This window comes from Symphalangus syndactylus, chromosome 14, assembly GCF_028878055.3.
Source record: "Symphalangus syndactylus isolate Jambi chromosome 14, NHGRI_mSymSyn1-v2.1_pri, whole genome shotgun sequence".
In the NCBI taxonomy this organism is placed as follows: domain Eukaryota; kingdom Metazoa; phylum Chordata; class Mammalia; order Primates; family Hylobatidae; genus Symphalangus; species Symphalangus syndactylus.
In genome coordinates, this window is record NC_072436.2 from 117,699,528 (window position 1) to 117,723,583 (window position 24,056).

Consider the following 24,056-nt stretch of genomic DNA (forward strand, 5'->3'; position numbering starts at 1 on the left):
CTGCAGCCTCGACCTCCTGGGCTCAAGTGATCCTCCCACCTCAGCCTCCTGAGTAGCTCCTGAGGACCACAGGCGCCCGCCACACCCGGTAATTTTCTCCATTTTTGTAGAGACAGGTCTCAATAGGTTGCCCAGGCTCAGGTTCTTCCTTTCAAAGGCTCATCCTTCTAGGAGGGGCCGTGTACCACACTGCAGCAGCCATCGCCGTTGCAGCGTCAATGAATTTCTCGGGCCCTTTCCTGCCACCAACAGCAGAGAGCAGGGGTTCAAGGGAAGAGGATGGGACGGGGGCGGCAGGTGCTTTCAGGGTCATCTGGGAGTGTGAGTGCCGCGGCGCAGGGCTGGAGTTGGAGAGTCAGGCTGCAGACCTCAGCAGCCCGCAGGCTGCCCCCAGCCCCGTATAGCCGCGCCCAGCCCCAGGGAGGCACAGCCTTAGCTCAGAGGGACGGGCTGGTGGAATCAGGGGGTTCAGGCCTGCAGGGGATGCTTTCAGAGCGTGAGGACTCGGGGGCAGCAGGGATGGGCGGGCTCTGCCAAGGGTCCAGCTGCAGTGGCCACGGTGAGCACAGGGCCCACTTGAAGGAAGACCTTGAAGTGGAGCTTCCTCTGGGATGAGCCTGCCCACTGCCGGGGTCTCAGGGGGGTTATGGGGGCACCTGCACGCCGGGGCCTGTGCTGGGTGCAGCCGGGGGCCCAGCCCGGGGCTGAGCCTTGGGCCTGTGCCGGAGGTTCAACCCCTTGGCCCTCCATTTGGGTCCTGAGCCCCCGTCCCAAGCACAGGCTGGGCACTTGGGGAACAGGCAATGCTTGCTGGACAGGCCTTGTGGATGATGGGCGGCGGTGGACACCTGGCCAGTCCCAGGGGTCAGTGTGGAGGCCCTGGGGACGATGACAGGATGGCCTCTCCAGGAGCACCCCCCCGGCCCGCCCTGCCTCCCGACACCTTCCTCCAGCTCCTGCCCCTCCCCTGGTCAGAGAGCAGCTGCAGGTGACGCAGATTTCTGCCCGGGAGATGCTGAAGCTTTAATTTTCCTGGATTTATGGCCTCTTGTGTGGCTTTATTACTGAGATAAGGACAGCAGAAAGGACCCCTCTCCGTCGGGCTGCTCGGGGACGTGGAGCAGCTCGCAGATCAACAGCGGCACCTCTTGTTCCTGGGCAGGCACACTGGGTGACGCCTGGGAGGGTCCCTGAACATCTGCAGGCTTGGGCCAGTGGGGCAGGGTCTGTTGGCCCCCTTGATCGGCCCAACAGGCCTCAGGAGGGGCCGGGGCAGCAGAGGGGCCAAGGCGGTGGAGACCCTGACCGCCTCTGCCTCCGGGTCCAGCCCCTGCCCACAGGTCCAAGGGTCCTGGCTGTCCTCACCCCCACTGGCCATCGGAGCCCGCTGTATCCCTCTGGGTGGGCTGAGGCTGGATTGTGAAGAGGACTCTGGAGTCACCCAGCCTGGGGATGCCAGGAAGGAGGATGCACCTTCCCGGGAAGTGCAGCATCCCACGTGAGCCCAGGATGTGCTGGCCAGGACCTGAGTGTCAGGCTCGAGAAGTGAGAAGCAGCCCCCGCTCTCAGACTCAGTCAGATGCCAGTAACCAGAGGCAGGAGCCAGGCCAGGTGAGTCTGCGATGGGGAGACCCTGGCCTGAACATTGGAGGAGGCCCAGGGTAGGGGGCAGCTCTTGAGGTGGGGGCTGGGAATGAGCAGCATTTGGCGAAGGCGGGAGCCGGCGTGGGTGCCGTGCAAGTGGGAGGCCTGAGTGCCGCCAGGAGAAGGAGGTGCCGGGCTGTCTGAGGGCAGCCATCCCCGGGGGTCTCGGCCTCGCACTCTGGTGTGTGCAAGAGCCTTGAGCGATGGAGTTGAGTCCGAGTGGTCAGGCCATGAGGGGCAGGAGACAGCCCTGGAGTGGGAGAGTGGCAGGAGGGAAATAGGGTTTCTGAGACATTTGTGAGGTTCAAGTGGTTTAATGCACATGCGGGTGGAGCCTCAGAGTCTGAGGAGCAAGAACAGGACAGAAAAAGCAGTTCAGAGCATGGCCCCTGATTTCCCAAATATGCTGCAAAGTCAGCATTTATGGATGCAAAAGGCTCAACCAGCCCAAACCGGGATCGATACGGAGAAAACCATTCCCAATCTCAACTCAGTCAAACTTCTGACATCTAAAAGTAAAGAGAAAATCTTGAAAGCAGCGAGAAAAGCTGACTTACAGACACTGAAAGAGGAGGCTTCTCAGCAATCACTGCTGGGGAAACCGGAATAACCCGGAATGAGCTGCCACCCCTGCCTCACGCCACACACACGCTCCTCAACTGCCCACCAGAGGAAAACCAGCAAAGCTTCCGTAGGAAATTAGAGGGGAATATCCGTGTGATCTTGGTGTAGACAAATATTTCTTAAAACACAGGCTGGGCATGGTAGCTCACACCTGTCATCCCAGCACTTTGGGAGGCCGAGGCAGGTAGGTCACCTGAGGTCGGGAGTTTGAGACCATCCTGGCCAACATGGCGCAACCCCATCTCTACTAAAAATACAAAAATTAGCTGGGCGTGGAGGCCGACGCTGTAACCCCAGCTTCTCGTGAGGCTGAGTCACGAGAATTGCTTGAACCTGGGAGGTGGATGTTGTGGTGAGCTGAGATCATGCCACTGCACTCCAGCCTGGGTGATAGAACGAGATTCTCTCAAACAAACAAACATGAGACTCTCTTAAAACAACAACAACAACAAACAAACAAACCCCACAAAGTCAAGCCAGGCACGGTGGGTCAGGCCTGGAATCCCAGCACTTTGGGAGGCCGAGGTGGGAGGATTCGTTTAAGGTCAGGAGTTCAAGACCAGCCTGGCCGACATGGCGAAACTCCATCTCTACTAGAAATACAAAAATTAGCTGTGTGTGATGGTGCACACCTGTAATCCCAGCTACTCGGGAGGCTGAGGCAGGAGAATCACTTGAACCCAGGAGGCAGAGGTTGCAGTGAGCTGGGATCGCGCCACTGCACTCCAGTCTGGGTGGCAAAGAGAGACTCCTCTCCAAAAAAAAAAAAAAATCAAAACGTAAGACACAGATTGGGAGCTAATATTCACAGTGCAGATCCATGGCAAAGGGCTGGTACTCAGAATGTACCAAAAACTGCTGAAATTAAAAAAAAAAAAATTTACTTGAGACAAGGTCTCCCTCTGTTGCCCAGGCTGGAGTGCAGCGGTGTAATCTCTGCTGCCAGCAGCCTCCACCTCCTGGACTCAAGTGATCCTCCCACCCCAGCCTCCTGAGTAGCTGGAACTACAGGCGCCACTGTGCCTGGCTAATTTTTAATTTTTTTGTAGAGATGGGGCCTATCTATGTGGCTCAGACTGGTCTCCGACTCCTGGGCTCAAGTGATCCTCTTGCCTCTGCCTCCCAAAGTACTGGGATTCCAGGCGTGAGCCACTGCACCTGGCCCTTTAAAATTAATATTAAAAAGACAACAACACTATTTGAAAATGGTCAGAAGACTGAAAAAAATATGCCACCCAAGATTTACAGATGGCAAATAAGCACAGGAGCCAAACTGCATGTCACAGGTCACGAGGGGAGAACGCAGTGAAACCACAGCTCAACGACACTTCCTGCCTGTCGGAGGGGCTCAAAGGTGGGACGGTGGCACCACGCGTTGGTGAGGACGTGGGAAGCGGAGCTCTCAGCACGGCTGCTAGGAACGTGAAATGGTGCAACCACTTTGGAAAGCAGTTCGGCAGTTCCTTAAAGTGTTTTTTGTTTGTTTGTTTTTTTGAGACGGAGTCTTGCTCTGTTGCCCAGGCTGGAGTGCAGTGGCGTGATCTCGGCTCACTGCAACCTCCGCCTCCCAGGTTCAAGCGATTCTTCTGCCTCAGCCTTCCAAGTTGCTGGGACTACAGGCGCCCACCACCATCTCTGGCTAATTTTTGTATTTTTAGTAGAGATGGTTTTTCACCATGTTGGTCAGGTTGGTCTCAAACTCCTGACCTCGTGATCCGCCCACCTCGGCCTCCCAAAGTGCTGGGATTCCTTAAAGTGGTAAATATGCACCCAGTGGCCAGACGCGATGGCTCACGCCTGTAATCCCAGCACTTTGGGAGGCCGAGGTGAGCGGATCACCTGAGGTCAGGAGTTCGAGACCAGCCTGGCCAACACGGTGAAACCCCGTCTCTACTAAAAATACAAAAATAAACCAGGTGTGGGGGCACGTGCCTGTAATCCCAGCTGCTAGGGAGGCTGAGGCGGGAGAATGGCATGAACCCAGGAGGTGGAGCTTTCAGTGAGCCGAGACTGCACCACTGCATTCCAGCCTGGGCGACAGAGTGAGACTCAGTCTTAAAAAAAAAAAAAAAAAGTGTACCAGGTGCATGATGCCGTCTCTCTACGGGTAGGTGTGACCCTGGAGAAACGGAAGCATGTGTCACACGCTGTTCCTTATGTCACTGCTCGTGGCAGCTTGACTTACAGTAGCCCCGAGCTGGAAACGGCCCACGTGTTCACCGACGGGAGAACAGCTAAACCGCCACGGACGTTCAGACCACGAGACATGACTCAACCGCACCAGGGACGAGTGAGCTGCGGACGCGGAAGCGCGGTGAATGTCAAGGCCATTGTGCTGGGTGGGAGAAGCCTGAGGAAAACAGCGCGTACGGCTGATCCCACTTACACGCCATCCTAGGGCCTCGGATTCACCCACCGTGATGGAGAGCGGGGGGGGGCGGTGCTTCCTGGGGGTGGGGTGGGCAGCGAGGGGCCCCAGCTTTCGGTGCAATGGATGTTTTCACTCTTGGTGGAGTGGTGGTTTCACAAGCATGTACATGCATCACACTTTATTTTTTTTTTTTGAGAAGGCGTTTTGCTCTTATTGCCTAGGCTGGAGTGCAATGGCACCATCTTGGCTCGCTGCAACCTCCGCCTCCTGGGTTCAAGCAATTCTCCTGCCTCAGCCTCCCGAGTAGCTGGGATTACAGGCGCCCGCCACCACGCCCAGCTAATATTTTGTATTTTTAGTAAAGATGGGGTTTCACCATGTTGATTAGGCTGGCCTTGAACTCCTGACCTCAGGTGATCCTGCCCGCCTCAGCCTCCCAAAGTGCTGGGATTATAGGCATGAGCCACCGTGCCTGGCCCATACATCACATTTTTTTTTTTTTTTTGAGACGGAGTCTCGCTTTGTCGCCCAGGCTGGAGTGCAGTGGCGCGATCTCGGCTCACTGCAAGCTCCGCCTCCTGGGTTCACGCCATTCTCCTGCCTCAGCCTCCCAAGTAGCTGGGACTACAGGCGCCCGCCACCACGCCCACCTAGTTTTTTTGTATTTTTTTTAGTAGAGACGGGGTTTCACCGTGTTAGCCAGGATGGTCTCGATCTCCTGACCTCGTGATCCACCTCTCTTGGCCTCCCAAAGTGCTGGGATGACAGGCGTGAGCCACCACACCCAGCCACCAATTTCAATTTCAAGAAAGAATAATAAGGGCAGATTTCAAGGCTTACCGTCAAGCCAAAGTCATGAAAACACCAGGGGAACAGAGAAGGAGAGGAGGAGGCAGAACTAACACTGGGCAGGCATCCCCACACCCCCAGCGGAAGGGTCACAGTGCAGGGACGTGGGAGAGCCAGGCCAGCAGGTGTCTGCACAGGTGACTCAGCCATGTGTGGGGCCGACATGTACCAGCTCATAAGAACCAGTGGTTAAATACCTAAGAAATGAGGGAGCTGCTTGTTAAACACAGCCACAACGAAAAATTAAATCATACACACTTACAATTAGTGTTGAAGCTGAAAGAAGCTTCCGTTTCATGAATATCATTTGTACCAGGGTGAGAAAGAGTTGAACAGTGGATCACAGATCAGATTTACGGATGACACACTTAGCGGGGCAAGAATCGGCAGGTGGGGAGCAGCCTCACTCTGAGGAGTCTGAGGCTGGCCGCAACGTAAGAGTCGGGCCGGGCCGGGCGCGGTGGCTCACGCTTGTAATCCCAGCACTTTGGGAGGCCGAGGCGGGCGGATCACGAGGTCAGGAGATCGAGACCACGGTGAAACCCCGTCTCTACTAAAAAATACAAAAAAATTAGCCGGGCGTGGTGGCGGGCGCCTGTAGTCCCAGCTACTTGGAGAGGCTGAGGCAGGAGAATGGTGTGAACCCAGGAGGCGGAGCTTGCTGTGAGCCGAGATTGCACCACTGCACTCCAGCCTGGGCGACAGAGCGAGACTCCGTCTCGAAAAAAAAAAAACAGTCGGGCCGAAGCCAGCCGAGACGCCCGTCAGAACCCATCAGCCATGTGGGATTTACGACAGAGCCTTATCCCATATTTTATGACTGTTTGTAAATCATGTGCTACACATGGCTTACCTCAGTAAAGCTTACAATAAGCTGCTGCACGTCTACAAATGCGCACATTTATGCACCCGTGAGGGGCTCCCTCACGTGAAGGGTGAGAAGGGCAGCTGGCGAAAGGCAGGTGAACTCCGGGGTTTCCACTCCTGTGAATTTAAACACCCCTGAAGCCCCACCATGGGGGCCTAGACCTTGGAGGGGATGCACGGTTAGTACTATTGTTTTCTGTACTTTTCAATATATTTAAAAGATCTTAGAGGCTGGATGCCCGGGCTCACACCTGTCATCCCAGCACCTCGGCAGGTGGAGGCGGGAGGATTGCTTGAAGCCAGGAGTTCGAGACCAGCCTGGGCAACAAAGCAAGATCCCATCTCAATAATAATAATATTAGCCAGGCATGGTGGCCTGCACCTGTGGGCCCCGTTCCTTGGGTGGCTGAGGTGGGAGGATTAATTGAACCCAGGAGGTGGAGGCTTCAGTGAGCTGTGATTACGCCACCGCACTCCAGCCTGGGAGACACAGTGAGACCCTGGCTGAAAAAAAAAAAAAAAAAAAAAGGGAAAAGAAAAAGAAAAGAAAAAACCAACTTTGAACAGAAATAGGTCTTGGCTCTCAGGGCCCCCCTCTGTGGCCCAGCCTTACCCGAGGGAAGGTTTCATCCAGCTCCGGCCCTGACGAGGAAAACAGGAACCCTGCAAATAATTCGGGTGGTCCCAGGCCCTGGGGGCAGGGCAGACCGTGGAGTGAGCTGCGGAGAACGCTTCTAGCCAATGGAGTCCTCGGGAACTGGAGGGGACCTAGGGCTGGGACCCTGGCTCACCTGCCCTGCCCAGCCGTCTGTGTGGGGCAGCCGTGCTGGGCGAGGTCTCACAGGCAAAGGACAGGGGGGCGGAGCTGCGATGGGTCCAAGCCACGAGCCCCAGCCTTCAGACACCCCCCTACCCCAATCCCCCAGGCTGCCCCGACGTCGGGCGGGGAGGCAGAGCGCCAGCTTGGCCCCAACAGCTGTGGCGGAGAATCGATCGGCTGTAATTGGGACTTAGAAGAGGTTTAATATTTAACTGGATTAAATATTTAAACAGAAGGAGTTGATGGAGCACGGCGGCCAGGGCGGCGGCAGGGACAGGCCCTGAAATTGGGATGAGGGATGCCAGTGTGGGGCACCCAGGCCCTGCCCACCAGGCACACAGCAGGTGCTCCCCAGCCTCCCTTCAGAGGGGAGGGCTTGAAGGGAGGACTTCATTCTCTGTCTCTGTGTGCGGGTGGCAGCGGGACCGGCTCACCCAAAGTTCTTGGTCGGAGTCCACAGATGGACTGGGAGGGTGTGGACCCTGGATTTGGAGCCGAGACAGCGGGAGAAGCTGGGACTTCCTTCTGGGCAGGGTCCAGACCTTAATCAGCTCCTCAGAGACACCATCCCTCACCGTGCTCTCCCAAGGAGAAGATGAGCCTCAGCCCCTTCTTATCCTCCCGCCCACACCTGGGAATGGTGCATCTTTGGCCCCTGGAGAGAGTGGGGGGGGGGGCGCGCCTAGAATTTCCAGATGGCAGCCACCGCCCCACCCACCTTCCCCAAAGGTGTTCCTGAGTGGACTCCTAGAGGGATGCAGAGCGGGGTGGGGTGGGGTGGGGCAGGTGCCTGGTCCCCCTGCCCTCCGTGATCCCTGAAGACCCCACCCAGTAGGGCTTCTGCCCATGCACTGAGGGGAGGCAGCACCCGTCCCGGGCCCAGGATGCCCGGTGCTCTCAGCCACATCCCTCCTAGCGTGGCCTGGCCGGCCCTGCAGTTCTGGTGTCCGGCGTCCCCACCCCAACTGCCTGGCAGGAGGGCCCTCGTGACCATGGGGCCCGTGTAGTGTTTGCTCTGGGTCTCCCTGGGGGGTGGCACAGAGCCCCCAGGGCTGGGGTGAGTCGGCTCTGCAGAGTATCAGCCTGGAGGAAGTAAGAGGTGAGCAGGCCTCCAACTGTCTTGCAGGCCCCAGGAACTGGAGAGACAGAACCCACACGCAGGCCAGGCCCGTGGCTGCCTTCCAGGTGGACCCAGCGCTTCCTGAGGCCTCCTGTGTCTGGAGGCTCTGGGCTGGCCCTCAGGGCGTGACCAGGGCTGGAGGAGAAACAGGGCAGGGAGGAAGAAACCTCAAGACAGAGGGAGCCTGAGTCTCACGGACGCTCCGGCAGCCCCACCGCCGCGTGGACCAGGCACCCCTGGCCCTGGCCTGTCTGGGCCACTCCGAGCTGATGTGGGTCTGAGGGGTGATGGCCTTCCTGGCTGCGTGACCGGGGCAGGTGTCCTTACCGCCTGAGCCTTGGTCTCCTCACCTGTGACAGGGGTTTAGTCATTGTTCCTGTGCAGAGGGTGGCCATGGCTGTGAGACACAGGAACCGCGTGCCTGGCTGAGACCTGGGTGCCTGGCGTGTCCACGCCTTGGTTATCTCTGTAGGCCTTCCTGCCGGAGGACAGACAGAGGGAAGCTGGGCAGCGCCTGGGGAGCAGCTAGGCCCTGCGGTTGGGGGTCTTCCCGTCCACCCCCAGGGAACACCCAGCAGGTAAGCTGCGTTTGAACAACCCGGTTTCGCTCTAGCAGGCCTGCAGGGCTGGGGGAAGCCGCAAGCCTCCCAGGGGACCACGCCTCTGGTTTGGCGTCCTGGCAGCACAGCCGCTGTCCAGGGCCGCAGGGACATCAGAGGTGGGGGCCTGTGGGCTTCGAGGTGCAGGACGGGATCTCCTCTCTGCTGGACTGGACTGGCCCTCACTCCCTTCACCTGGGGGTGGACGCAGGCCTGGGGAGGGGGACGCAGAGGGGACCCGGGCAGTGTGAAGCCTGTTACTCGGACTTGCTTGTGTTTTGTAAGCAAGAGTGGAACGGTCAGCTCCCCCAGTGCCCAGAGGCCAGCCTGAGTCCCTGTCCAGGCCGCCGAGGCCTCCGCCCTGGTCCGTCTCCCGGCAGCACCCCTGGCCCGGCCTGCCTGGGCCTGCTCTGAGCCAAGCCTGGAGGGGTGGCCGCTGCCCTTGGGGCTTCAGAGGCTGAGCTGGACCCACCAGGAGGGGTTCCCTGAGGTCCTTCCTGGGCAGACGCTGGTCCCACTGGGAGGGTAGAGCTAGTGGTGGACACAGCGTCTGTCCCAGCCGTGGGCCAGCAGGTGAGCCCCAGAATGTGCTAGAAGGTGTTAGCCTCGTGTGGTCGTGCACACGGGGCAGTGGGTGCTGTGGTCCTGCAGGCGTGGCTGAGCACATGGGCCCACAGACCCCATGGGGACCCCACACAGATCCCAGACGGATCACATGCAGCCCCCACGTGGCATCCCATGTGCCCCCAAGCGCCCCCTCCTGGCCCCCACACACAAACCAAGTAGCTCCCACACGGCCCCACTAAGGCCCAGCGCCCCCCCCACCAAATCCCCACCGAGTCCCCACTGCGTCTCCCGGGCCCCAGCCTGGCCTCCGCCCCTCGCTGGCTGAGTTAGTCAGTTCCCGGCAGCAGACGCTCCCCCAGGATGGGTTCCTAATGAATTGTTTGATCTCGTGCCCCTGTTTGATCAGAGGAGGGAGCTGCTCTGGAATTAAACAGGCGGCCCCAGACCTGGCGGTTCTGCCCCACGGGGGGCAGGAGGGGACACGAGGCGGTCCCAGTGCTGGGGGGTTTTGTCCTGGTGGGGTGGGGGAGCCTGGGGAGGGGCACAGCAGCAGCACGTGGGCCGTGGGCTGTTCTTTCTGTGGGCTGTGCCTTCTCTTGCAAAGCAGTCCTGAGCTGTCACCTGCGGAGGGTTGGACAGTGGACCCCCCAGAACGTGAGCACGTCCTGCGGCCAGAGCCTGTGGAAGCGACATGCTTGGGAAAAGGATCTTCGCAGACGCGGCCTAGTCAAGGACCTCCAGGTGGGACCGTCCACGTGGGCCTTCACTCCGACACTGGCATCCTCAGAAGTCAGAGCAGAGATCAGAGCCCAGGACGCCAGGAGCCCTTGGGAGCTGGAAGAGGCAGGAAGGGACCTCCCCTGCGGCCTCCAGAGGGCATGCGGCCCTGCCCACACCCGACGCTGGACTTCCGGCCTCCAGCACTGGGAGAGGGGACGCTTCTGTTGTTTGACAGCCCCGGGGGCGGCACTGTGTCACAGGAGCCACAGGAACCCAACACGTCGCCTGAGCTTCCAGTCCACGGGCTGAGCTCAGAGCTTTCCCGACCAGCAGCCACGGACTGCTCGGGGGCCCCAGCAAGGGCCAAGGGAGGCCTCGAAGCCTGTCTAGGTGCGCACAGGGGGGTCCTAGCACTCGGACCCTCACCTGGGACATGTGCCTTCTCTTGTGCAGGACACCGTCCCTAGGCCTGGAAGGAAGGTGGGGACTTAGCACCCGGAGACACCTGGATTTCTGCACTGGAAGGTGGCGTGTCGCTCCTGCCCATGGGGAAGCACGCCAAGGGCAGGCACACGGGCAGGAGAGGCCAGGGACGGGCTCAGGGGGCGTGGGTGGGAGTCTGGGGATCTCTGTGCCGCAGCCTGGTCTGGGGGCTGCAGGCCGGGTGGGCTGCCCCATGGGTACCTCACCCCCAGGAAGGCTCCTCTGCAGCCCCCAGCTCAGGCAGGCCCAGGCCTGGGGAAGATTCGAGGGGCACATTCGTCCAGGCTGCCCAGGCCTCAGAGCTTCCTTGGAGCTGGGCTCTGGGAACATGCCAGGGACCTGGCCCCAAGTTCCCAGGAGGCAGTGGGCAGGCGGCCCGGATGGCAGTCTTGGTCTTGGGATCGATATTGAAGTCTCTGGAGCCAGAAACAGCCTCATGCCAGGAAGGGGGTGTTGCTGGGTGTGGTGGACCAGGGGCGGGCACGAGGGCAGCTCCCCCCGACCCCCACCCACACTGCGTCTGGCCCCCGGCCCCTTCCCACTGCACCCCCGGACCACGCCCACCCCCACACTTCGCCCCTGGTCCACCGCCACCCCCACACTGCGTCTGGCCCCTGGCCCTCCCCCAGTGCACCCCTGGCCCCCCCCACCCCCACTGCATCTGGCCCCCGGCCTACCCAGGGGAGCCTTGCCCAGCTTGGGGGATGATTCAGGTGCAAACAGCAGGAGAGGGGCAAGGCAGTTTGGGAAGAAGCTGACCTGTACCAGGGCCCCTCTGCCGTCCCCATGCGCTGTCTTCCCCAGGGCCTGCCTGGTGTGGGGCTGGGGGACACATCCACAGGTTGGCCCGGGAAAGCCTCCTGGGTGCTGGTGGCCTGGGAGGGCGACATTATCGGGGTGATGGATAAACTGGGGGTCAAAGGTCATTGCAGTGTGACCTGGGAATGGGGCCACCCATCACTCATTCCTCAGAGGAGAGGGATGAAGGGGTCTGAGGCAGTCCTTGCCCCAGGGACCTTCTGGCCTCTCAGCCATAGCCTTCCCCGGCCCTCGCCAGATGGACCCCAGACCACGCCCTTGGTCTTTCTCCCCCAGCCTCCTGGGCAGCCTCTGGGGGTCTCTGAGGAGCCTGGCCTGCCCCCAGCTCTCAAGAAGTGAAGGCATCCCCAGCCTCCACATGGGGCTGTCCTTGGGAGGGTGCACAGGCCAGGAGGGATGGCTGTGGCCACCGCAGGCCCTGAGGCACCTCGGGCTGGCTAGGGGCCTGGAGGACAGGGGCAGGGGTCCCTGAGGGCCCTCCATCCGTCTGTTCATATAAATGAGCTGTACCTCTGGCCCCCAGGAAACACCATCCAGTGCTGCAGGGAATGGGCAAAGCTGTCCCTCGAGGCAGAGGTGAGCTCGCGGGGAGCGGGGGGCAGGGCCAGCCCTTTCCCAGGGGTGCAAGCAGAGTTGGGCAGGGTGTGCAGCCCGGAGGAAGGCGGGGGCAGGGTGAGACAGGGACCCCAGGTGCATTGGAGTGAGGCTCCCAGTCCACAGGCACGTAACGTGCGGTCACGGGTGCTGGGCCCTGGGCTGGCTGCTGGGGTCTGCCCTCCACACAGCGGCTGCAGGGCCCGGGGCACGGTGGGTGAGGCAGAACCCAGCAAGGAGACACACACCAGCTGGGAGTCCTCCACGCACGCCGTCTCCAGCCCGCACGATGGCGCAGACGCCCCAGCAGCGAGGCACGAGGCTCCCGGTGTTCACCTGAGGGTGAAGCGCGCTACCCACCTTGTGGACCCAGCCGGAGCCTGGGGTGGGGGGCTGCAAACAGTAGCCGTGCGCTTACCAGCAGGGGCGGCAGCCCGCAGAGAGGTGGGGCAAGCAGAGGGAGGGGAGACTGAAGTGCGGGAAGGCTGAGCGTCCCCGGGTGTATCCGGCCAGTCTCCCGGAAGCAGATCCTCCCGGAAGCAGATCCTCCTGGAAGCAGATCCTGACTCAGTACAGCCTTCTCGGGAAAACCCAGCAGCAGGGGCAGGCCCAGGCGGAGGGCGGCCAGGCTGGGTGCGAGGGCCACACAGGGGGCCCCAGAGTGGTGGGCACGGGCTTCCGCCCGTGTCTGTTCAGGAGGGAGCTGGGATATTTAGACCCCACCCCAGTGGTCACCGGCTAAGGCCCTCAGTGCCCAGAGGCTCACCATGCGGGGACAGGAGGTTTGGGGAAGGCCCCGGGCACTAACCTACTAATGAGAGACGTGTCCCCAGTCCCACCGGGCCTCCTCGGGGCAGGCATACCAAGGCGTCAGGACTGTGGGGTTCAGTCCTCACCCCCACCCCGCAAACAGGCTGGAGGCGGACTTGGCGTGGTGCGGCCTGGGCAGCCTGATCCCAAAGTAAAACATTCGGTTTCCAGGGCTGATGCCTTGAAAGGCAAATATCACCTGTTTCCAACACACGTCCATTTGGGTCGGGAGGCATCTGTGCAGGATCCCTGGGCGGGGTAACTGTCCCATCCTCCCACATCCACTGTGCTTGTCCCCCGATGAGACAGGCCAGGACATCTCATCTGCTGCTGCTGTGTGGAGGACCCCGGAAGTCAGGGCGTGGCCCCCACTGCCCGTGTTATGGGTGAAGAAACGCAGGCTCAGACCCAGAGGCCCTGGAGGACCCTGGAGAGGGCCGGCTCTAGGGGTCAGCCCGGGCTCCCTGGGGTCTGCCCAAGGACCCCAGGCTCTCAGGAGGGGCCCTATGGGAGACGAGGGAGGGACACAGCTGCCTACTTAGAGGGTGTTTCCAGAGCCGTGTCCCCACCCCCAATCCTCACAGTCAGAACCAGCAAGAAACGGATGCCCAGGCTACGGCGAGGCTGGGACGTGGGGCCTGGTCACCACGGGCGAGGCCAGGACAGGGACAGAGAGCCACGCACCTCGGCAGGGTCTCCCCAGGACACTGACGGCTCCCATGGACAGCAGCAGGGATGGGGGTGTCCTGGGGACTCGGGGGCCGCCTGGGGCCCCTCTCATCGCATCATCTTGCTTCCTGCGCTCTCCCAAGTCCTTATCAACACCTCCTCTGTTGTCTTGTCCGGTACCCCCCCACCTGAATGGGGCCATTCCGGAGCGTTCCCTGCACCCTGCCCAGCCGTTCCTGCATTCAGTAGGTGCTCAGAGTGTGCGGTGTGGCCCAGGAATGAACACCCCCTCCCGCCCCAGGACCCCCAACTGTCACTCCCCACCCAGCTCAGCTCAGTGCCTCCTCTTCCAGGAAGCCTTCCTGGACTGGGAGAACTGTGGTGCTCTAGTGAGCGGCAACTCCAAGGGTTCTGGTGAGGTTCTCATGCTGGATGCTTAGATGTTCTGCCAAAGAGGCACAGGACAGCAGGTGGGTTCCCGGCAAAGCCCACAGCACTTTCTCAAATAAGAGGGAGGGGTCCCCAAGCAAGTGTCAAATCTGCAAAGCCTATCATGGGTCCTTTCGTCACCAGGGCCCGGTGCTGCTGCCCACCTAAGACTGGAAGATGTGGCTTCCTCCTAATTAGCAAGACCCATGTGGAGACACACCACCCTAATTGCAGAACTGCCCGGACCCCTGCACCTACCTGTGCCTTCTCCAGGCTGGAGGGAGGAGCTTCTGGAGGGTCATGCCTCCTGTGCTGAGTGCAGGGTCCCTCAGGGGCATCTGTCCCAGGCTGGCCTCAGGAAGGGTCCTGGGCATCGAGGTGCCCTGCAGGCTGTCCCCTGACCCTGGGCTGAGCCACTGCCCCTGCCAACCTCCTGGGCAAAACGAGGAGGTCCTGGGAGGGCACCTGGCCTCTGAGGTAAGGAATGGGGGTCCATCGAGGTGATCCCCCCAGCCCCCAGCTGCCTCTGCTTGGGGTTGCAGTGGACACCTGAGATTCCGGGGCTAAGCCTGGATGCAGTGGACGTCAGCCCCCATCCCAGCTCCATTCACACGGGAGGACGGTGCGTCCCCACCTCGGTAGAGGGCACAGAGGCTCAGGATCTGAGAACCAACCACTGCCCGGGCCCAGCACAGGCCCTCACCTCCCACCCTACAGACGGGGCCACAGGGTCTCAGGAGGACAGGGCCAGTCGCCGCCTCACTCAGGGGACACAGGGCTCTCGGGGCTGAGAAGGCCACTTCGTTCGCTTTGGGAGGAGGAGGGAAATGCTGGACTCTGTGCCCCGTCCAGGTGGGACAACAGCAGAGGGCCTTGGACTGCAGTGGGGGCTGCAGGAGGGCACCCAGGGCCTTGGGGGTTAAGGGAGGGGAGGCCCTGGTGTGGTGGGGCTTCTGCCAGGCCCTGAAGCTTCGGTTGGGCCTGGAGCTAGGATCTGTTCCTGGGGCTGGGTGGCGCGGGGTCTCTGTCCAGCTTTATCTGTGGGAAGCAGAGCTGAGGAACGGCCCTTCCTGGAGCCTGCTGAGCTTGCTGGGGGCCTGTCCCAAGAAAGCTGGAGCAGCCCTGGACCCTTCATGTCCCCTCCTCCTGAAGATGGGCCGGCCCCCTGCACAGGGAGCTCGGGCTGCCCTCTGCCTTCGCCCTCGCCATTCCCTCCCCATGCAGCCCCATTTCCCCTCCTCTGGGACCTTCCAGCACCTTCCCCAGGGCCTCCCCTACCTGGCTTAGGACGGCCCCACCCCCAGTGCCTGGCCGCCTCCTTCCCTGCCCTGAACCAGTCCCGGGGTCTGTCATCGGATTCACGTCCCCAGCTCTCCCCTGCAGGGCTCTCTGCCTGCTCTGTCCCCACGGTGTCTCCACCATCCAGACAGGCTGGGGAGGGGCACAGGGCCCTGAAGGGGAGAGGGGAGGACGGCCCGGGTGGGGGGGTCCTTGAGCCCCTCTGGGAGGGTGAGCAAGTGGGGCTGTCGGGCTGCGGAGGCCTCTGCAGAGATGAAACAGCAAAGGGACTCCGGGTGGGTGAGTCCTGGGGGGGCAGAGGGCTCCTCGGTCCCCAGAGCCTTCTCAGGACAGCAGGCGTCGGGGAGAGGGGCAGGGGCCTCTCAGTTCCAGCTCTGGCCCGGCCGTATGATTGCTGGTGGCTCTCAGCTGCCGGGCCTCCCTCACCAGGTGACGGTGGAGTCAGTTCCAGCACTGGGGAGCCAGAGCCCGAGGGCCCCTCAGCCTCTGCTGTGACGTCACTGATCTCTCACTGGGAGCCTCCCCCTGCCCAGGTCAGTCTCGGATCACACATCTCACGGGGACGGACGACATCACCCTCCGGTCTAAAACTGGATTTCCACTTCTCAAATCAGCCAGTCCCGCCCCTGATGGGGCCAACTCTCCACCTGGCCACGGGCTGGCCCAGCCTCTGTGCCTCGGTTCCTCATCTGAGGATGGCAAAGAGGCCGGAGCTCCGGAGGTCACTCAGACTGGAGTGGGGCCAGGGTGCTCTTGGTGGGGACTCTCTGGCTTTCTCTTTGTCTTTCGGGGGCAGGCGCCCCGGGGCAACAGGACTCTGTGGATAGGACAGTCGGCCGGCAGACACCCCACCCGCCCAGGGGGATTCAGCCAGGGCCCCCTTCCGCTCCACCATCAGGGCCTATGGGCCGAAGCCCACCCCAGGGGACAGGGAGTCGGCCTGGCCCGTCTCGAGAGGGGGTCTGCACCCAGTCCCCTCACAGCCTGGCCAGCTGGAGCCCCGAGCAGGAGGTGCTGAGTGGAGGCAGGGCTGGGCCTGCGTGGGCGCCGGCAGCAGGGTTGCCAGGCAACTGCCTCGCGCATCCGGCGTCGCCATCTCCGTAGGGCGGAGGAACCCAGGTTCCAATATTTATGTCTTGCTGCTGGCTAAGGCGCAGCGGTGTTAACACTGGACGGCCGGGAGAGGGCCGGCCCTGGAGGAAGGGGTGGCCCTGGGAGCTCCAGGCTGCCACTCCCAGTCCTGCTCCCGGGAGGGGCTGACAGTTCTCCCCGAGGCTGCTGTGGCTTAGGGCTGAGAGGCCAAGCGGCTTCCATGGTGGAACTCCAGGCTCGGGGGCGGCGGGGGACCTTCCTGCTGGACTCAAAATGACAGCAGGAGCTGCCTGTCCCTTCTGCCTGGGCCACAGTTAGAAGAGGCCATGCCGGGTGCAGCCCCTCCGGGGTCACTTCGGGCAAGGCCAAGTCCCCATGGGCCGCTGTACAGAGCAGGGTTGGGGGGTTACCAGGGTTTAGCCCCATCTCCATAGGCCTCAGCTTCCCCAAAAGTGCATTGGTCATCCTTGGTGGCCTGGCGGTGCTCCAACAGTCCGGGGTGACCACAGCCCAGAGGCCCTGCAGGCCAGAGGATGGGGGGCCCACGGGCTCCCAGAGAGGAACATCAGGGTGTCAGAGGCGGCCCCACCCGGGAGGTCCCCACTGTCCTGGGACGCTGTCCCAGGGCTTCCTGTGGTGAGGGCAGTGGGGGCCTCCAGCCAGGCATGGGAGCCCCAGGATGTCAATCCTGCTGCCCAGGGGTCCAGCGTGGTGCACTCCCCGAGGGCGGAGCCCCACATCTGGCCAGGGGAGCTGGAGCGCCCAGCTGGGCCCACTCAGGACCCTGCTGGGTGGGGGGCAGGGTCTTCCAGCACCTTCCATGGTCCATTTTCTCCTGAACCCACACCTCCTGCCAATTCAGGCTAGGAGTGGGGTGCTCCCTGCACGTCAGTCCTGCAGACCCCCCGGAAGGGTCAGGGCCTGGGTGGAGGGGAGGCCTCCACGTGGGTGGGGGCTTCTGGCTGTGGCCCCATCCTTCTATGGGACCACCTCGAGGGACCCCAGCCCCCCACTCTGCAGGCAATGCTGAGCCTGAGTCTTCCCCGGCAACGGGGGGCTCAACCCACTCTAAACAGCTGTGGCTCCGCCGGGCGCAGTGGCTCATGCCTGTAATCCCAGCACTTTGGGAGGCCGAGGCGGGTGGATCACGAGGTCAGGAGATCGAGACCATCCTGGCCAACACGGTGAAACCCCATCTCTACTAAAAATACAAAAAATTAGCCGGGCGTGGTGGCGGGTGCCTGTAGTCCCAGCTACTTGGGAGGCTGAGGCAGGAGAATGGCGTGAACCCGGGAGGCAGAGCTTGCAGTGAGCTGAGATTGCGCCACTGTACTCCAGCCTGGGCAACAGAGCAAGACTCTGTCTCAGAAAAAAAAAAAAAAAACAGCTGTGGCTCCGTGGCCCGTGCTCCGACCTGCCCACCCCAAGGGGAAGCCCCCGGGTCCCCAGGTGGCCTGGGCTTTGGTTGCCCACCTGGGCTGCCACCTGTGCTTCTGAATCCTTGTGTGATTCTGGGCATACTGGGCCTGGGGGGTCCCCTGCTCAGGCACCAGCTGGGGCTGCCCACGTCCCCGAGTGCAGCCAGCAGGGTGGAGGGCGCTGGCACCAAGACCCCTACTGTGTGCTCCCGTCCAGCCCAACGGGGGCCCGGCCCAGGCCACACCGGCCCCGGCCTCCCCCTTCTCTCCGCTTGGTCTGGGAGCTTCAGGGAGAGGCGGGAAGTGCTGGCGGGTGGAGGGGATTCCGGGGTGGGGTGGGCTTGAAGGGGGTCGGCGCACGGTGACCCCTTGGCCCTGGTTTCTACGTCCAGGGATGGGGACCTCTGCACCCTTCCCCTCCACCCACTGACGCGGGGACAGCTGTGGCTGAAGCCCCCGTGGCCTCCTGTCATTCCATCCACCAGATGGCCAGGGCTCCTCCTGCCACCGCCCTCACCTCCTGCTGTTAAATCTAAACTTCACAGCTTTGGGCCCAGGGTTCACCCACAGCGCAGAGCCGAGCCCCTCCCCCAGGCCTGCAGTGCCTGCTCCAGCAACTTGAACTCAGCGCTGGCCCAGGAGCCGATCGGAAGAGCTGCCTGGCCTCCCCCAGCCCCACAATCCAGCCTGACCCACTTTGGACGCTGGGGTCCTGGGGGCAGCGCAGGCAGTCAGGGGAGGCTTCCCTGGCCGGGTAGGGAGGGGTCCCTGGAGAGAAGTCCCAGCTTTGTACAAAGGTCTGTCCTAGGGGCAGGGGAGGGGCTTTCCCAGGCTTGCAGTGCCCAGGGGCCCAGCACAGCTCACAGGGCAGCCCCACAGGGCACCTCCTGCCCTCGCCCTCTGGCACTGATGGGTTCCCCACTGGGGCCAGGCCTGGGTCAGCCCATCTCTCCCTCCTGGGGTCCTGGAGGCACAGGGCAGCCAGGAATCCAGGCACCTGGGAACCCCAGAAGCCCAGAGCCAGGGCTCCTGCAGAGGGTCCAGGGGCTTCCAAAGACCACAAATGCCAGTCCCCGCCACTCCCAGGAGGAGGGGCTGCCCAGTTGCAGCCGCTGGACCTGCAAGCAGACGAGACCCTCAACTGCACAGGGGAAGACGGAGGTGAAGGCGCGCGGGAGGCCAGAGGCGAAGGCGCTCGGGAGGGAGGCCGGAGGTGAAGGCGCGCGGGAGGGAGGCTGGAGGTGAAGGCGCGTGGGAGGGAGGCTGGAGGTGAGGGCGCGCGGGAGGCCAGAGGCAAAGGCGCTCAGGAAGCCGGAGGTGAAGGCGTGCGGGAGGCTGGAGGTGAAGGTGCGCGGGAAGGAGGCTGGAGGTGAAGGCGCGTGGGAGGGAGGCTGGAGGTGAAGGCGCGCGGGAGGGAGGCTGGAGGTGAAGGCGCGCTGGAGGCCAGAGGCAAAGGCGCTCAGGAAGCCGGAGGTGAAGGCGCGCGGGAGGCCGGAGGAGAAGGCTCGTGGGCCTCCTGGATTCCGGTATTTTCCCCTTATCAAACAAACAATGTGTGGGTCAGATTCTTTGTGCAAAATGCACCTGTAGGTCGGCCCCAGGTGCTGGGGGCTGCTCAGAACTGGGGGGCGGGGTGACTGCAGAGGGAGAGCCCTGAGCCAGCCCCACAGCCTGGGACCTGGGCCCCCATCCCAACTGGCTGACCTGCAAGCAGGGACGGGGCTCCCACAGGCTCAGCCCCCCAGCCCTGTGGCAGCGGGCGCTGAGCCCCCATCCCCGGGCCCCTCCCAGTCTGCTTGGCCTGGCCCCCTCCACTGATGGGGGAGACCCCAGGACCTCAGCCTCTCCAGGGGTCTTCAGAGGACAGGGCTGCGCTGCTGAGGAGTGTGGGAAGGCGCCAGGGGAGGCTGGGCAGGGGCTCTGAGTGGGTATGGAGGTAGGACCAGGGCTGATATGCTTGTTCAGGCCTGGGGGGGAGACTGATCAGGAGGGATGGGGTGACATGAGCACTGAGGCCTCAGCAGGGACAGAGCTGGTGCAGGTCATCGAGGGCTTGGGTGCCGGCTAAGGGGAGGGCACATTTTTCACATGGGCAGTGGGGAGCTATAGATGGTCCTTGAGTGAAGGGATCACGAGTTGGTTCCTGAAGGAGGCTGCGAGCTCCCAGGGACTGGGCCTGTCCAGGTATGGAGACGGCAAGCAGGGGGGTCCAGCCGTGTGTGGGGACAAGTCCTCCCCCATCTCAGACCCCGAACAAGAGGGCTGGGACGTCCCCCCACATGCTCTCCCTCCATTCCCCAATGTCCATGTCACGGAGGTGGCCTTCCCTCAGCCGCCCAGCACCTCCCCTGGTGCCTCTCTGGGAATCCTCCCGGGGAACCCCCTGCAGACACTCCCCTGCCCCCCTGGGGTCCCTGCCCCCTGTCCTCCCTCACACTGTGCCCCAGAGCTGGGCCCAGGACTTTTGCCACTTGGGGCAGAGAATTTAGGACTTTTCCTTCTGAGCTGAGACACGGCCCTGCCCACCCCGGAACTGTGGGAAACAGCTGGCCGGTGGGCACGTCACAAGATGCACCTGTGTCTCTAGGCGGGCAGGGAGGAGCACACAGAGGCCCCTGGCTTTGGGACATCCTCGCCTCACGCCTGCGTGTGGGGTAAATCAGCCCGGCATCAGGACCTCCTCCCATGTCCGTCCAGCCAGGGCAGCCCCACAGATTACCCCGTTTCTCTCTCTTGAAGATAGTCAGGGCCGAAACAATGTCTTGACTGCCTGAGCGTGTTCACACGTCACCCTCAGGAGCGATTGTTTCAATGATTTGCTGAAGCAGAGGCTGCGGAGTCCCCTCTCGCTCCAGGCTGCCTCTCATGCATGACTCAGGCCTTTGACATCACCAGGAGAGCTGGAGACAGGCCCAGGGACTCGGCGAGGGGCTGGCTGGTCACCCAGGCCCCAGCATCCCTGTGCCACTCACACACACAGTGCTTTCTCACCAGGGCCTCTGGGCAGGACCCCTGGGGCTACACGGGAACCTGCCTCAGCCTGGACCTTGGGGTGGCCCCGGCTGCCAGACGAGGACATGCATCTTGCCCAGGGCTGTGGCCCTCAGCCCCCCAGCCCCTCGGGGACCCAGGCCCAGCCAAACCCTCCCTGGGCCTCTCTGGACTCCAGCAACTGTGTCCTCCCAGAACTGATTTTCCTGGCCGCTGAGTCTCCGGTGCCACCCGGGGTATCCAGACGGAGCTGGGGATAGGCGGGGGCCCGAGGGGCGGCCTGGCAGCAGCCTGGCTGAAGCTGAATGCTCCCTATTGATCCGGGACAATTATGGGATGGCGAGCCCCATTATGTCACTCGCACACCATTAAAGAGTTTAAAAATATCAATTTATCACCGACCCCGCAGACCAGAGTTCAGGCAGGACACCGGGCGCTTTGTTAAGAACCCGAGGGCACGGAGAAGTCACCACCCGGGCCGGGGGATAGGTGAATCTGGCCCTCGGAGAGGCACGCTTGGTCCCCGGGGTAGGGAGGGGCCGACAGACCCTCCATGGCTTGGGCCCAGCCCCCTGGGCCCTCGTGTCCACTCTGGGGCCTGGGAACCCCTGGAGGTGGGCTTGGCCACTACGGGTGCGTGGAGGGGTGTCGCCCTGAAACGCGCCCTCACCTCCACTCTGCCACTGACTCGACACCTTCCCCGGCCGGGCTCGGGGCTCCGGGGAAAGGGGCACAGCTTCTAGGCCTCCCTGTTGTGCATGGGAGGGAGTTTCGGGGGAAACATTTAGGACAAATGGAGAATTCCAGCCCGCAAGCCGGGAGGCTGAGGTGCAGGTGATGTTGGAACTGAGACCTGGGAGCCAGGGAAGCCAGTTTCCCCTGAGAGCACCCCGGGCCTGCAGGATATGTTAAGGGGATGTCAGGGCGAGGGGCCCGCGGGAGACGGGACTGCACGGCAGGCCCCCCAGCTCGAGGAACCCCAGGCAGCCCCGGACACCAGCGGGAGGGATGTGGCCCTGTGGGAGCCCCGACTCTTCCTTGGCAGTGGGGGTCCGGCTTGGCCCCCACCCCCAGCCCCACTCCCAAGGCCTGGCGAGCATTTCTCCGCTGAGATCAGGAGGGCCTCGTCGTCATAGAAACAGGCCACATTCCCAGAGTGCACCGTGGCCATTTGTGTCCCTCTCTGGCCAGGGCCTGCGGTGGGTGGGGACCCCTGCATCCTCAGATCTATTAACCGGGCAGTGTCAGGCCCCTGGGGGCACTCGGCCCCACCTGTGCGGCTCCCACAGCAGGGAAATCAAATCTTGTGGCCCCTGCTCCACCCAACCCAGTCTCCCACGACAGCCTTGCACCACGCCGGCCGCAGCCCCCACCCGGACACGCCACACCCGTGCCCCTCAGGGCCCCAGCACCCGAAACAGCCACAAGCCTGGGAACTGGGGGCCCCGGGGCCGGCGGAGGCCGGAAGGATCCTCCCTGGAGCCTCTGGAGGAAGCCGCACCCTCTGCCAATGCCCAGATAGGACTTGGCCTCCAGCGCCTGGGAGGACAGTTTGTTGTTTTAGCCACCAGGTTTGTGGCATGCGGTCAGGACAGCCCCAGGAAGCTAATCTGTTGCCCCGAGCGATGATTATCAGGGAAATCCTTAGAGCAGGTGGCTGGCAGCTTACGGCAAACGTGAAATAAATGCAAATGCTGTTATCTCAAGGGAGCCCACCCGCTTCCGATGAGATGGGCCCCACAGCCCCCGCTGCCATCCTTCGACTCCTGCCGGCCCTCGGGGAAGCGGGTGGTGTCAGGGCCTCTGTCCGGGGTCTGGGGGCCTTGAGTGGCCGGGCCTCTGCAGGCCAGGGTGTGCCGGCAGCTCCTCCAGCACTGACGAGCCTCATGCCCACGCCAGGGCTGAGCGGTGGCACTTCTGGGACTCTGGCCGTGATCAAGACGGGCCCTGGAGGAGGGTCCCAGGCCTGCTGCAGCTGGGGGGCCGCAGCTGCTCGCCCCGAGCCTTGAAGGACCCTCTGCTTGGTCAGGAGCGAGCTCAGCTGTGCCTTGGGGAGCTGCTCGGTGCACCAGGTGGAGCTGGGGGCAGCAGGGGGGCATCAGGGAGCTGGGGCAGCCGTGGAATGCATCAGGAGGAGGTCCTGGATGGGCCTGAGGATGGGTCCTGGGTGGGCCTGAAGATGCCGGAGAGATGGGAGGAGGGAGACAGGATTCTGAGTGGGGGTTGGGGGGGCGTGTTTGGCCCTTGGGGGTGGGCTCAGAGCCCAGCCGTGGCCCTGCTGGGAGAGAATTTCCTGTCCACCCGGAGTAAGTGCTGTCTGTTAGACCGAGACGCCTGTCCCTTGCCAAGGTGGGTGCCCAGAGCGCCCTTTTCTCCCTTGTGAAGGAAACCAAGATTTATAATAACGTGAAGTGCATTACCGCCATCGGAGGGGCCTGCTCCCACCCTGCTGGCCTCGTCGGCCGCGTTATCTCGGGCTCATGGTGTGGGCTGCGGGCAAGGGGCGATCCCTCACTAACACCCACACGGAGCCGCGCCGGGGCCTCGAGGGAGGGGCCTAACTCTGGCCTTGCTGGGCCTGTGGGGCCATGGGGAGACCTCACCTTCCCCCGGTGGATACTGAGGAGGCCACGGCTGCATCTCTCTCCCCCAGGAAAGGGGGCCCCAATTCCAAGAACCCTCCCTGCATCTCTCGAGGGCCCAAGAGGGCCAACGCCAGCCAGGTGCCTGGTCAGCAGCACCCAGAGACCCCCATGAGGGCCCGAGAGGGCCAACGCCAGCCAGGCGGCCGGTCAGCGATGCCCAGAGACACTCTCGAGGGCCCAGCGGTTTCAGAAAATTGGCTGCAATCACTGTCGTTGGTGTCTGTGGCGGGTGGGGGTCCCCACCTCAACTCTGTCTTCATACCTGCTCGGGGCTCACAGGCCAAGAGGCTGGGCAGCTGCTCACAGGGCTGGTGCTGGAGCCTGTCCGCAGGCCCTGGCTCTGCCCACCGTCTGCCAGCGCCCACTCGCTCTCCTTCCTCGCCTCCTGGGCCCCGGGCCATGATGGAGCAGAGACCGCACCTCCAGGACCTGGGCAGAGCTCACCTTCCACGGAGGCTGCTCCACGCTCAGCAGGCAGGGCTGGTGGAGGTGCCAGGCTGGGCAGAGGGGCCTGGGGACCCTGGGGCCAGGGCTGAGAGCGCCCCTCTCGCCTCCTCACTGCCCTTTTGGCCTCCAGAAGGCTCAGGACCCAAGACTGGGCCTCCCCGTGCCTCCCTGGAGGCTCT

At 62.7% G+C, this 24,056-nt stretch overlaps 1 protein-coding gene across 8 annotated transcripts; it reads right to left on the reverse strand.

Annotated features, from left to right (window-relative positions):
* Nucleotides 1-1,012: 1,012 nt before the first annotated feature.
* On the reverse strand, nt 1,013-12,122 carry LOC129462430 (uncharacterized). 8 transcript variants are annotated; one of them, XR_010115488.1, is made up of 8 exons: nt 11,342-11,619; nt 10,871-11,080; nt 10,608-10,650; nt 10,083-10,295; nt 8,646-8,773; nt 7,147-7,192; nt 6,342-6,472; nt 4,603-4,618 (listed from the first exon to the last, which is right to left on the reverse strand). XR_010115488.1 is itself a non-coding variant. In XM_063616965.1 (6 exons), exons 1-5 carry the CDS (start codon nt 11,589-11,591, stop codon nt 8,659-8,661), a joined length of 831 nt encoding a protein of 276 aa, XP_063473035.1. In that variant the 5' UTR covers nt 11,592-11,619; the 3' UTR covers nt 7,074-7,192; nt 8,646-8,658. The 8 variants fall into 8 exon arrangements, 5 of the variants coding, with proteins under 5 accessions (XP_055098367.1, XP_063473035.1, XP_063473036.1 ...); XM_063616965.1 differs by lacking the exons at nt 4,603-4,618; nt 6,342-6,472 and having other exon boundaries at nt 7,074-7,192; XM_063616966.1 differs by lacking the exons at nt 4,603-4,618; nt 6,342-6,472; nt 7,147-7,192 and adding an exon at nt 7,297-7,331.
* Nucleotides 12,123-24,056: the final 11,934 nt, after the last annotated feature.

Coding starts and splice junctions, on each gene's coding strand:
- LOC129462430 (XM_063616965.1), bottom strand. CDS start 11,591: ATGACCTTTGACCCCCAGTTTATCCATCACCCCGATAATGTCGCCCTC. Junction 10,296..10,607: donor AGAGAAGGCACATGTCCCAG/GTGAGGGTCCGA, acceptor TGCCTCTTCCAG/CTCCCAAGGGCTCCTGGCGT. Junction 8,774..10,082: donor CACTGTCCAACCCTCCGCAG/GTGACAGCTCAG, acceptor GTCCTCCGGCAG/GAAGGCCTACAGAGATAACC.